Raw genomic sequence first — 14,451 nt, forward strand, 5'->3', positions numbered from 1 at the left:
GAATTTTCAAGTGAAATTAATTTTTCAAAGCACTGTATATGGAATTAATTGCACTACCATCTTCCAAACTTCTATACAAGCGAACAACTCTGAAAACTTAGAAAGGATTTCGGAATATTCCAAACAAGTTGTAATGAACATGCTACTGACTGCAGAGGGGACCCTCATCACTCTCGTCGGGGCAGTCTGGGTGTCCATCACACTGCCACGTGCTGGGGATACAGGTGGAGTCCTCACACTTGAACTGGTTCTCATCACACAGGTAGGCTGAAACATCATCAGTTAGGCTGACACTAGCTACAATACGTGTAGGTCGCAGTGGCTGACACTAGCTACAATACGTGTAGGTCGCGGTGGCTGACACTAGCTACAATACGTGTAGGTCGCAGTGGCTGACACTAGCTACAATACGTAGTGGCTGACACTAGGTAGGTCGCGATGTGGCTGACTGACTAGCTACAATACGTGTAGGTCGCAGTGGCTGACACTAGCTACAATACGTGTAGGTCGCAGTGGCTGACACTAGCTACAATACGTGTAGGTCGCAGTGGCTGAGTGGGTTCAATCACTGACTTGGTCTGATGGACCCTCACTCTGAGTGTGGGTTCGAATTCCGAAGGGGACTGAACCCAACAAAAGTATTTAGAATCTGTACTTTACTGAGAAAGGATAATCCCAAATATACTGGACAAAAATAATAAGGAATATAAGTAAATTTTGAAAATATGAATAATGATCTTTTTATTCATTGACACACTGATAAAATATCAACAATAAAAATACCAATATCCTAACTTATTTTGTCCAGTATAAAACATGTGTTTATAAAAGGATCTGTCTGAGCTGATTACCCTAGTGGACATTCTCAAGATGTAAGTCTACTCACTGCAGTTCTTTTCATCCGAGTTGTCTCCACAGTCGTTGTCCTTGTCGCAGTGCCACTGGGGAGGGATACAGCTCCCAGACTTGCAGGGGAACGCTCCGTCCGGACATGGGGTGTCTGCTGTGGACAAACAACAACTTTCGGTCAGCTTCATCCATCGCAGTACAAGACCCAATGCTGGAGTCAGTTCGGGGCATCGTCAGTTTGAACAGTATCCTAATCATATACTATTCACACTTTGCTAAGGATCAAATCATGGATTCAACAGAAAACTATGATGTGGGGTCAAATTTGGTTTAAAATTATTGCAAGCATGGATCCTAGGTTTCAGTATGTCATTTTGTCTTGTGGAACCCATATCTGCTGTTGACAAGTGTTGTGTGACTTGTTCCATGATTTGCCAAATTGTTGATTGGTGCCACGAAAACCATTTTTATGGTTACTCATGTATCAAGTGCATAAGGTTAGATTAAAGTGACTGTTTGCCTAAAGAGGGGTTACCATATTATTATTTATCCAGCTTTAAATGGATACAATTTCAAATTATAAGTCTATGTTTAAGTAAAATTGTCAATTTTTGTGATCCTTGTGTGTGAGTAGTATATGACAGCAAGACAGTTTATGTGAGGGGGAAGCAATGATGCAGGAGTCAGATGTTCACCTTCTTGGAAGAATCCACAAGCACATGTACGGTTCCGACTAAACAATGAGCTTTATCAGGGAGAACCAGACTAAAGGTCACAAAGGACATAGCTGGAGGGGAATGAATTCTCTATGGGCCTGTTAACAGAGGATTATCATTCTCCATATAGGCCTGTTAACAGGGGAATTTATTCTCCATATAGGCCTGTTAACAGGGGAATTTATTCTCCATATAGGCCTGTTAACAGGGGAATTTATTCTCCATATAGGCCTGTTAACAGGGGAATTTATTCTCCATATAGGCCTGTTAACAAGGGAATATATTCTCTATGGGTCAGGTGAGTATTTCTAGATATGAGCCTGTAAGAATTCATATAAAGGGTATATGTAAAGGTTTTCTGTTACAGATGTGACTATTTCTCACTACGTTTGCCACAGTCCTCTTCGTCGCTGTTGTCCCAACAATCGTTGCTGCCGTCGCACTTCCAGCTGGGGTAGATGCAGGCCGATGTAGTGTTGCAGGAGACAAGACCCTCCAGGAATTCCCCGTCGATCTCTAGCTCCGAGCATGTCAGGTCTGAAACATACAGGTACACAGCCATGGAGTGAGTGAGTGTAAATCTCGATGTGTATCTGATATAAGACTATCATCAGTTACCTCCCTTCTTCTGTCATTCTCAACCGTAATATTGATGTCAGTTCTATCACTTGTAGTCCATTTATGCTGGTTGTTGTTTATTCTTTTAGCAATATTGAGCTAAATGATTGCTCTCTGTGAACAGTCAACTCTAAACCAGTCAAGTCCTGTGATGGACATCATGAGCATCAATCAGTTGGTATACAACGGCATACCTCTACCAGACTGAGACAGCCTGATCGCCCAATACTTTTTGTTCATCTTTTGACAAGCATGGGTTGATAAAGACTGATTCTAAATCTGATATAGATGGTTTAACTTGTTTTATCTTGCCAAAGAAAAAGAAACTCACTACATCCAATTTCATCGGAGTGGTCTGAGCAGTCGCTGTCCCGATCACACCTGTACTTGCTGCTGATACACCTGCCGTTGGCACACTGGAACTCGTTAACCTTGCAGGGGCACTTGAACTCATCAGACTCATCGTCAGACCCACAGTCTGTGCTGCCGTCGCAGATCTTGTCGATGGTGATACAGCGCCCGGTCTGGTTGCATGTGAAGTAGTCTACTGGACACTGCCTGGTACCCACTACAGACAAACAGACAAAACACAGTTGGTGACAAGCTGTAGATCTCTAGGGGAGTCTACCGGACACTGCCTGGTACCCACTACAGACAAACAGACAAAACACAGTTGGTGACAAGCTGTAGATCTCTAGGGGAGTCTACTGGACACTGCCTGGTACCCACTACAGACAAACAGACAAAACACAGTTGGTGACAAGCTGTAGATCTCTAGGGGAGTATACTGGACACTGCCTGGTACCCACTACAGACAAACAGACAAAACACAGTTGGTGACAAGCTGTAGATCTCTAGGGGAGTCTACTGGACACTGCCTGGTACCCACTACAGACAAACAGACAAAACACAGTCGGTGAGATGCTGTAGATCTCTAGGGGAGTCTACTGGACACTGCCTGGTACCCACTACAGACAAACAGACAAAACACAGTCGGTGAGATGCTGTAGATCTCTAGGGGAGTCTACTGGACACTGCCTGGTCCCCACTACAGACAAACAGACAAAAAACAGTCGGTGACAAGCTGTAGATCTCTAGGGGAGTGGCCTTACACATGGACAAGCTGTAGAACTCTAGGGTAGTCGACTTACACATGGACAAGCTGTAGATCTCTAGGGGAGTGGCCTTACACATGGACAAGCTGTGGACCTCTAGGGGAGTGGCCTTACACATGGACAAGCTGTAGATCTCTAGGGGAGTGGCCTTACACATGGACAAGCTGTAGATCTCTAGGGGAGCGGCCTTACACATGGAGAAGCTGTAGATCTCTAGGGGAGCGGCCTTACACATGGACAAGCTGTAGATCTCTAGGGGAGTGGCCTTACACATGGACAAGCTGTAGATCTCTAGGGGAGTGGCCTTACACATGGACAAGCTGTAGATCTCTAGGGGAGTGGCCTTACACATGGACAAGCTGTAGATCTCTAGGGGAGTGGCCTTACACATGGACAAGCTGTAGATCTCTAGGGGAGTGGCCTTACACTTGGACAAGCTGTAGATCTCTAGGGGAGTCGCCTTACACATGGACAAGCTGTAGATCTCTAGGGGAGTGAAGCCACCTTACACATGGAGAAGCTGTAGATCTCTAAGGGAGTGAAGCCACCTTACACATGGAGAAGCTGTAGATCTCTAAGGGAGTGAAGCCACCTTACACATGGACAAGCTGTAGATCTCTAAGGTAGTGAAGTCACCTTACATCTATCAGGGGAAGTTAAATACAGTGTGAAGTCACTTTCAAGGCGACTTACATAGAGACGTGCATGCATGCTATCTGTGACCTAGAGGAGATATTGAATTGAAGACTGCATTTTAATTATCATAGAGAATTTGCTGCATCATGCCATAGTCATGGCACAGCAATATTTCATCTGTATCAGCGAGATCTGTAAATAATCCACAGTGGAGTGTCACCAACATGAGCACCAGTTCACTCCAGCACATCATGGAGGGCGACAATCACCAAGTCACATGACCCCTGGTTCATTCTGTTGGACAAAGATGGCCTACTGGAGACCATTCCTACCCTGGGACAAGTAGGATAAATACCTCTTCTGTCAGATGTAGTCACTTTATATCACTTAACATTTTACTGGACCATCTTCCAATAGAAGACTGCCAGAAGATGTACTCATGCAAATAGTATTCTAGATTGTGGTACACTGCCAACTACCTTACAGGTTAGCATATACATGAGACTAAAGTGTTGTCCTTTGTTCTGTATCAGTTTGGACCACCTCAGTGTTTCAAGTATGCCAATGAGGTGTAGTATATTCTGAGAGCACTCACCACAAAGAGTTGGGTCCTCATCACTGGCGTCCAGGCAGTCGTTGATGTTGTTGCATGTCTTGCTGATGTCAACACATCTCTTCTTGTCATCACACACAAAGTCATTCAGATCACAACCACTAACAACAGATGCATCTGGAAACAAAGGAAAGTGAGCAAGTGAGTTGGGCAATTCTCGGTATTCCAGTTAGCAGCTCGTGTGGGTGGAGCATCGCATGGTGTTACAAATATATAGAAATATATATGGGTGAGGAGGAGACAGGGGGCAAACCAACAATTATTGCCCAAAGGTTGCAACTAAGCAAATGATTTTGTGGCACCTTAAAAGACTGATCATGATGGATTAGATGAAACCAAACTCTTCCATTTCTATCAATGAAAAAAGTTTTAAGCTCACACATGAAAGAAGATTCCATGGTGGGTATGACGCAGATATACTCATGGAAACAAATAAGGGAAAACATGAAAGTACAAGTGTTCCTTTATTCATTTCAAGATTTTCATGCAGTGTGCAATATAAAGCCTGACAAGAAACCCGGAAAAGAGTATAGGTACACCAGTGCTTTCGTGTGTGTTCCTTTATTTGTTTCCATGAGTATATTACTTTCCACATGTCATTTTGTCCCCAGGAAGTTTGTGTCCATGTCTATATTACACAGGTTACTGTGAGCACTACCTACCAACACATCGCCTCTTGTCCTTCAGGAGAACATGCCCCTCGCGACAGCTGCACAAGGCCAGGCCGTGGACACTTGCAGTGCAGATCTCGTCACAGCCGAACTTGTTGCCATGACAAGGATTAGTGGTACCTGGAGTAGGATATATAATGTGGATGAAGCTGGATTACAGATTTCAGTTAAATATTTCAGGCACTGGGTCAGGGCTCTCTTCCATGAAGGGGTTGTAGCACTCTCATAAATGTATGTGAAAGTATGGGGGCTCTCTAGTCTCTAAACATCACTTTGTGGGCCATGTCCACAGAGGAGTCTTAGTCATAAGTCAGTGTTGAGGTACTGGAGTATGATCTTAGTGTCCTCGGTGTCACCGAGGTCAGCAGATTTACACAAGGCCTGTACATAACTGGACAAACCATGACCTGAGCAAAGATCCATGATTAAAGGGGACAAATACACAAAACAGATCACGCTTTGTGAGTAGCTGTGGCACATACTGTGATCATTGATGTCACACACACACATTTTCTCCATACCACAAACTTGAACAACTATGTCTGCCCATCGCTATTGTTGTAGGACATGCTTACAGTCATTGGTGTCGTTGGTGACGGCGATGATGCCCATCGGCTGCCGCTTGATGCCCTTCCGGAGCCATGTGAGACCCGATCCCGTGTACTTGTTAGCGCGGAGAACAGCACGCAACATCCAGTCGGTCCAGTAGATGAAGTCTCCATACACAGCGATTCCGAAGGAGTGTTGGGGGATCTTGGTCACAATTATCTGTAACAAGATGTCGAACAATCAACTATATGTTGCAGCAAGATGTTATTGTTCCAAGGTGACTTTGTGAACATTACAAAACTTGAACATTTATTTATAATTGCAACAGTCACTGGATGACAAACTAACAACTGAACACACTATCAAAGGTGGAGGCTACCAGGAGCAAGTGTTTTCTTTTCCCGGTGCTTTGATAGATAGACCCAATAACTAGGAGAGATTGATTGTAGAACTATAGTCTCACCACTCGGTTGCTGCCATCAAATTCGCATCTCTCTATCTTGTCCAGTCGGGCATCGGTCCAGTATAGCTTCTGGGCACGGTGGTCCACAGTCAAGCCGTTTGGAGTCCGCACATCCTCCGTGATGATGGACTTGGGTTTGTACCCAGTCAAGTAGGCAGACTGGATGCTCGGCTTCTGGTCATTCCAGTTTGTCCAGAACAATTTGCTACAAATGGAATTAAGAGTGATTTTGTTATGCTGTGCCTTGAGATCTGGGTCATCCATTCTCGGCGAATTTCTAAACTTCTGAACTACCAAGACATCTTGGTTATCTGTCTGCATTAAAAACTTTAGGTATTTAGGAGTTTGAGAATGTGTCATCATGAGATGGTTTTAGGCTGCTTTGTGTCAGCTACATATACAGCATTTTTAGCTGATTATGATACATGTTGTATCAGCACCAAATGATTCTCTCATCCACACTACATGATCAACCATCACTAACAACCAAATATGCCAAACATGAAAGAATGTGACTGACTGACTGACTGAGTTTAGTTTTATGCCGCTTTTAGCAATATTCCAGCAATATCACGGCGGGGGACACCAGAAATGGGCTTAACACATTGTGCCCATGTGGGGAATCGAACCCGGGTCTTCGGGGTGACGAGCCAACGCTTTAACCACTAGGCTACCCCACCGCCCCAGAAAGAATGTGAGAGAACGCTAACATGAGAGAATGTCCCTCCAGTAATCCATGGATGAGTCACATATAAATGCTGGAATGGTACCGACAAACTGAGAAACATCATCATGGCAAAGCTGGGTTGCAAACCAACAATCAGTCTGCTCCAACATGCCTAAAGAAAGAAAATGTAACCAGCAAAGTGTGTTGCCCTCAGACTACATGGCCACCTCTGTTGACAATCATGACAATTTTGCTCTTACTTTTGACAAACATCTATGACGATGGCCCGGGGGTGATCTTCTGAGGTGAGCTGGATGATGACTTTCACCTGTCTTTCTTTGGGAGGCTTACGAAGGTTGATCTTGCTGATGGAGGAGTTTGTGTAGCTAGTCCAGTATAGGTCCCCAGTGTCAGAGTCAAACGCCAGCCCCTCTGCTGCCCCCACTCCTGAAACAGCTTGGAGCTTGTTTTAACTGACAAAAACAGGTCAGAGCTTGTTAAAATCGACAGAAGCAGTCAGAGCTTGTTAAAATCGACAGAAGCAGTCAGAGCTTGTTAAAACTGACAGAAACTGGTCAGTGCTTGTTAAAACCTACAGAAACAGGTCAGAGCTTGTTAAAACCGACAGAAACAGTTCAAAGTTTGTTGAAACCGAAAGAAACAGGTCAGAGCTTATTAAAAAAGACAAAAATGGGTAAAAACTAGTTGCAACCAACAGGAAAAGATCAAAGTTAGTTACCAATAACACAAGTTACACACAAACCTTCAACAAGCACTTTAATGTCGGAACCATTGTAGAAGACAGACTGAATGTCTCCTCTCTGGATGTCGCTGTAGAAGATCCTCTGGGAGGCATGGTCCATGGCCAGTCCAATGACGTTCTTCATGTATGTGGCATTGTGGATAGGCTTTATTGGGGGATTGGGGTCAGGCTTCAGGATAGCATTGGGGTCGGGTTTGTCCTTCATGTGGATGCTCTCGAGTGAAGTCACCTCTGAGAACAGCAGGAACTCGGTGTATTCTGAAACAACAAGAGAGAGGCTTGGGATGTACACGAGCTAGTATTCCCCACAAGTTACAGTTACTAGCATGGTGCGGACAAACCAAGCAAACAATCTGAGTCTGACCAGCCAACCAAATACGGTCACCTTGAACATTCAGCATTGGTTTCTGAGCACCAGTTCTTACCTGGAATGCCCACAAGGGATCCTAAATATGAAACTCAATCCAGATTGCTTGTCTTTTCATTTATGAAACAACCTAGTCAATGTGACCTACCTTCACACCTGCGTCCATCGGAGCTGAGCTTGCCATATGAACAGGCACAACTGGCCTTGGACTCTCCTCGGTACAGGCACAGCTGCTCACAGCCATATTGGTTCCTGCTGCATACATTGGTGCCTGGTAACAGAGATGGGCATGTAGGAATGACGGCTTCCAAGTGAGGGAGGGAGTTTGGTTTAAAGCCGATTTGAATAGTGAGTGAGTGAGTGAAAGTTTATAACTGGAGTAGAGCACAGCAAATTGGGCTCCTTACACAGGACCACCTCTACAGGCTTCAGGAAACAGGTGTAAGACTTAAAAGTTCTCTTTAAGGCTAAGTGTAAGATTTAATAGGACATTCTAACTTAATTTCATTATAATGATGGATCCAACCGTACATCCAAATACACTACCATAATATACCAAAGTCCTCTCACCTCTGGTTCAGTTGCACATTTATCCATCCAGTTACAAGACACAACATTACGTCCTGCATTCTCGTGTGAATACAATACTACAAAGTTACAAATGGTTGCCAAATTTAATGCGCTATGGTCATGTCTTCAAGACAGCTGGGTCATGGTTCCATTCTACAAGAAGGGCGACAGAACTGTTTGGGTGACCGACGACTCACCACTTTGCCTCTGCTTGTCGAACACCTTGATGTCCTTCAGCCTCTGGGGCAGCCCGTGTCGCAGTACCTTCATGTTGCTCCCATCCTTCTTGTTGGCTCGGGCAATTGACCCGGCTTCCATTGTTCTGAAACATCAGTAAGTCACATTGTTATACACAGCCTTAAACAGTATTTCACATTGTTACACACAGCCTTAAACAGTATTTCACATTGTTACACACTGCCTTAAACAGTATTTCACATTGTAACACACAGCCTTAAACAGTATTTCACATTGTTACACACAGTCTTGAACAGTATTTCACATTGTTAGACACAGCCTTGAACAGTAATTCACATTGTAAAACACTGCCTGGAACAGTATTTCACATTGATAAACACTGCCTGGAACAGTATTTCACATTATTTAACACTGCCTGTTAAACACAGCCTGGAACAGTATTTCACATTGATAAACACTGCTTGGAACAGTAATTCACTTCGTTAAACACTGCCTGGAACAGTATTTCACATTATTTAACACTGCCTGTTAAACACAGCCTGGAACAGTATTTCACATTGATAAACACTGCTTGGAACAGTAATTCACTTCGTTAAACACTGCCTGGAACAGTATTTCACATTATTTAACACTGCCTGTGAAACACAGCCTGGAACAGTATTTCACATTGTTAAACACTGCTTGGAACAGTATTTCACATTGTTAAACACTGCTTGGAACAGTATTTCACATTATTTAACATTGCCTGGAACAGTATTTCACATTGTTTAACATTGCTTGGAACAGTATTTCACATTGTTAACAGTGCCTGGAACAGTATTTCACATTGTTCAACGCTGCCTGGAACAGTAATTCATATCGTTAAACACTGCTTGGAACAGTATTTCACATCGTTAAACACTGCTTGGAACAGTACTTCAATCATATCACGGTGTGGCAGTTGGATTTCAGAGGAAAATCAGTCATGCAACTGGTACTTGGCTAGAATTGTTTTTGCAGGACAAATGAGTTTATGTAAAACCTAATCAAAATCGAGTAACGAAATAGACATCTGGATTGTAAACTGCCAGATATTGGTCGCTTACTGGATTTACAAAGCATGTGTACTGTCAATGACAGGTGTTTTCCATATCTCTTTTCATATTTTTTATAAAGGTGTTGAAGTAAGATGATGCACTTCATGAGTTGAGACCAGTATCATTACAATATAGATGAACTTCTACTTTTGATATTATTTCAAAAGTTCCTTGAATATTACTTCACACAAATTCCCTTCAACAAATCAAAGAATTAGTCCCATCAACTTCACACAATACACAGACATGAACAGAAATCTTATTACAGTGGTACAGTATCAACTCCACTCACGAGTCGGCCCAGTAAACGTAATCATCAAAGACGGTGAGAGACATGCAGTCTGTGAGGTTGCGATAAATGATTGTTCGCTTCTTGGACACAATGTCGACACTCTCAATGACATCCAAGTCCTTGTCACACCAGAACAGCAGGTTGGACTTGTAGTCAATGGTCAGACCAAAGGGGGACCTGATGTCTGAGTTGATCCAGTCAATGCGTTCAGACCCGTCCAGGAGAGCTCGAACTATCTTTGGTTTTGCCCCACAGTCTGAGAAGAAGATGTAACTGGAACCGAATTGATTACAACATCATATACAGAGATTTGATAAAACATAGTCTGAACAAGAGCAACTGGATTGAACAATTATTCAAATCTATGAGCTTTATTAGCAAATGTAACTTGAATGTGTCAGATGCAAACATGTTCTATCCAACCTCAAATTGACCTTGACCTTTGATAGACAGGTCACTGCCATTTCATGTGGCAGATGTTGATACAAGCAGCTACAAACTTTCATGTCTGATGAGGTAACCGCGATTTCTAACACACAAGAATAAAACAATGTTTTACCAAAAACCCAAAGCTGACCTTGACCTTGACTCTTTATCAAAACTATTAAAACAAGGGCCTTGCATTTGATTGTTAATCTGGTTAGGATTGATCTTATTACTACTTCCCTAAGGAATTCACTGTTCAATCAGTACTTTTGTTTTGTCATCTGCTATGATGACTAACTCACCCCATAACCGGATGGACCGCAAGGGCCCTCGGTTTCTCCATGTCGCCATGCATGACAACGTAACGATTTGAGCCGTTCAATGAGGACACTTCTACAGTGTCGTGTCCCCTGTCAGTCCAGTAGATGTTGCCAGCGATCCAATCTACAGCTATCCCCTCAATGCCATTGATGCCATCGCTGATGACAGTTTCCCGTCCGGTCAGATCACGCTTGATGCGGGAAATCGTCCGTGAGTTGCTGTCCACCCAGAAGATTGAGTCTGTGTCTGAAGGGAGAGAATTGACAATTTTAACTATAATTGTATATATACATACATATCTTATCTCACAGCTTGTCCATCGTGAGAGATAAGTTAAGTTTAAAAACAGAGTTTTGACAACTTAATGTGTCAGTTGAAGTCTTTATGCTAGTATTAGCACTGATTGGTAATAGACAAAAGGAAGCCATGAGTTTTATTGGTACTCAGATGTTAGAAGCACTGGTTGGTAATGGTCAAGGAAAAGTAGTTTTGCTTACCAGCATGGAAGTCTACTGCAGCAGCCAGAGATATTTTGGAGATTGGTGCCAAAGCCTCGGTCCTGGAGTCGCCCAATGAGAAGCCTCTGATCTCCGACTCGGTGGAATACAACAGGAAGGACATGATGCCCTGACATTTCTCGGCGGTGCTCAGTGTGAAGCCCGCGGTACACTTGCAGATCTTGGACGTCTCCCCAGTCGGCAGGCACATCTGCTCACATCCACCGTTGGATTTATGACAGCCGTTGCTTCCTGATGACAAAAATGCATAAAATTGTGTATAAGTCTTTTTGTTTCCACTCATCAGTTTTTCTGAATAATGGGCAATAATATCCAAAGAAACACTCTGAAAGAGAGAGTCCCGGTGACAGGGCAGGCACATGTTGGTAAAAGAAAATATTTCAAAAGTTTCCATCAATAAATCTCTGTCAGTCCTAACAATGGGAATGAGGCAGTGACAATTTGCAACTGACTTCCACATGTTTTGTACTTGTGGAGGTATAAACATTACAACTGATGTGACATACAGAAATCAGACAAACAGATCAAGCAAACTGTGAAGTTCTAATTCTTGACTTATTTATGTAATAATGGGCTTCATTGTGGTTTTATGCAATTGGGATGTACAAGCCTTAAAACAATGTGCTCAGTTTTACCACTAACACAAAGAAATTAATACTATGAATCAGTGACATCATACACCACAACTATAAAAGGCATGCCCCGCCCCACTTCTTATTAGCCAATCAGGAGACAATAGTCTGGTAAAGAACATAGCTTCATGGGTTTTCTTTACAGCTAACCTATGTCATGGAATCACCTGTAATTAATTTATTATGTAATGTTAAAAATAAAGGGACTCTTAGAGAGCTTAATGTTTTGTACATAGTATTTTTCATCCAGGAACAACAAAAACTTTAAATAAAATAGTAAGTAAGTGAGTTTAGATTTATTCCGCTTTTAGCAATATTCCAGCAATATCACGGCAGGGTACACCAGAAATGGGCTACCTAATTAGAACTTGTTTAAGTGTATAAACAAGATGTTGATAAAAGTTATTTTGGAAAACACAGAAAGCACAAATGAAGGTAAAGTTTGTGGTTACCATCCTTGCGGCTGCTGGGGTCGTACACCTGCATGGCATAGACATGAGGCGTGTTGTCCCTCATTGACAGAATCTGTTTCTTCTTAGTGTCAAACTTGAGGATGTTGCTGGTGTTGGCTACGTAGATAGTGTTGTCGTAGATTGTCATGGAAACTGGAGACTTGATGTCCATGACATCGCGGGTGTATTGTTTCAGATCCGAACCGTCCAGCTCACAGATGTTGACAGTGTTGTTCTGACGGCTGATCCAGTACAGCTTGTTCCCCTTCATGTCCACCGTTAAACCTGGGATACAAATACATAGGGAACCATTAAACCAGCTTGTTCCCTTTCATGTCCACCATCAAACCTGGGATACAAATACACAGGGAACCATTAAACCAGCTTGTTCCCCTTCATGTCCACCGTCAAACCTGGGATACAAATACATGGGGAACCATTAAACCAGCTTGTTCCCCTTCATGTCCACCATCAAACCTGGGATACAAATACACAGGGAACCATTAAACCAGCTTGTTCCCCTTCATGTCCACCGTCAAACCTGGGATACAAATACATGGGGAACCATTAAACCAGCTTGTTCCCCTTCATGTCCACCATCAAACCTGGAATACAAATACACAGGGAACCATTAAACCAGCTTGTTCCCCTTCATGTCCACCGTCAAACCTGGGAAACTTCATGTCCACCATCAAACCTGGGATACAAATACATGGGGACCATTAAACCAGCTTGTTCCCCTTCATGTCCACCGTTAAACCTGGGATACAAATACACAGGGAACCATTAAACCAGCTTGTTCCCCTTCATGTCCACCTGGGCCAAACCTGGGATACAAATACATGGGGAACCATTAAACCAGCTTGTTCCCCTTCATGTCCACCATCAAACCTGGGATACAAATACACAGGGAACCATTAAACCAGCTTGTTCCCCTTCATGTCCACCATCAAACCTGGGATACAAATACATGGGGAACCATTAAACCAGCTTGTTCCCCTTCATGTCCACCATCAAACCTGGAATACAAATACATGGGGAACCATTAAACCAGCTTGTTCCCCTTCATGTCCACCGTCAAACCTGGGATACAAATACACAGGGAACCATTAAACCAGCTTGTTCCCTTTCATGTCCACCATCAAACCTGGGATACAAATACACAGGGAACCATTAAACCAGCTTGTTCCCTTTCATGTCCACCATCAAACCTGGGATACAAATACATGGGGAACCATTAAACCAGCTTGTTCCCTTTCATGTCCACCATCAAACCTGGGATTAGCTTGTTCCCCTTCATGTCCACACAAACCTGGGATACAAATACACAGGGAACCATTAAACCAGCTTGTTCCCTTCATGTCCACCATCAAACCTGGGATACAGATACAAACCTGGGTCATCACAAATACATGGGGAACCATTAAACCAGCTTGTTCCTTTCATGTCCACCATCAAACCTGGGATACAAATATGGGACACCATTAAACCATGCTTGTTCCCTTTCATGTCCACCATCAAACCTGGGATACAAATACATGATCATGTGTGTATGATCACATCCATCACATCTCTGTTACGTTATCACTTATAAGAGTCCCCTCCAAGGCAGAACCTTCCACCACAAGTAACGACTAAGCACTAATTAGCAGACACCTTTCTTCATGACAGAAACAGACCAATCAGCATGTGTCTGTGAGGATTTCTCCCATATTCCAAACAAAACATTACTTTTGGCACTTGAAATGTCTTCAATGAATCTACAAGATGCCACTCACTTGTTGGATGTCTGGCATCCTGGATGATGACTTGAGCATTGCTGCCATCCATGTTGGCCTTCATGATGCGGTGTTTGTCCCCGCCCAAATCGGACCAGAACATCAATCTGGAGCAGCAACAGTCACACATTACAAAGCCTGCAGAAGGATGCTATTGTCTC

At 43.2% G+C, this 14,451-nt stretch overlaps 1 protein-coding gene across 1 annotated transcript in view; it reads right to left on the bottom strand.

Annotated features, from left to right (window-relative positions):
• The window catches only part of LOC124273921 (low-density lipoprotein receptor-related protein 1-like), a 188,903-nt gene that overhangs the window by 36,914 nt on the left and 137,538 nt on the right, over positions 1-14,451 (bottom strand). The window contains 17 exon segments of the mRNA XM_046709263.1: positions 151-267; positions 887-1,003; positions 1,950-2,102; positions 2,515-2,751; positions 4,530-4,664; positions 5,210-5,338; positions 5,794-5,986; positions 6,231-6,435; positions 7,158-7,344; positions 7,661-7,918; positions 8,176-8,298; positions 8,795-8,919; positions 10,164-10,436; positions 10,892-11,156; positions 11,408-11,659; positions 12,513-12,797; positions 14,291-14,397. Of these exon segments, the coding sequence (XP_046565219.1) occupies positions 151-267; positions 887-1,003; positions 1,950-2,102; positions 2,515-2,751; positions 4,530-4,664; positions 5,210-5,338; positions 5,794-5,986; positions 6,231-6,435; positions 7,158-7,344; positions 7,661-7,918; positions 8,176-8,298; positions 8,795-8,919; positions 10,164-10,436; positions 10,892-11,156; positions 11,408-11,659; positions 12,513-12,797; positions 14,291-14,397 (3,161 nt within the window).

Source organism: Haliotis rubra, unplaced genomic scaffold (assembly GCF_003918875.1).
Source record: "Haliotis rubra isolate DU_JTF1 unplaced genomic scaffold, ASM391887v1 Scf186, whole genome shotgun sequence".
Lineage (NCBI taxonomy): Eukaryota > Metazoa > Mollusca > Gastropoda > Lepetellida > Haliotidae > Haliotis > Haliotis rubra.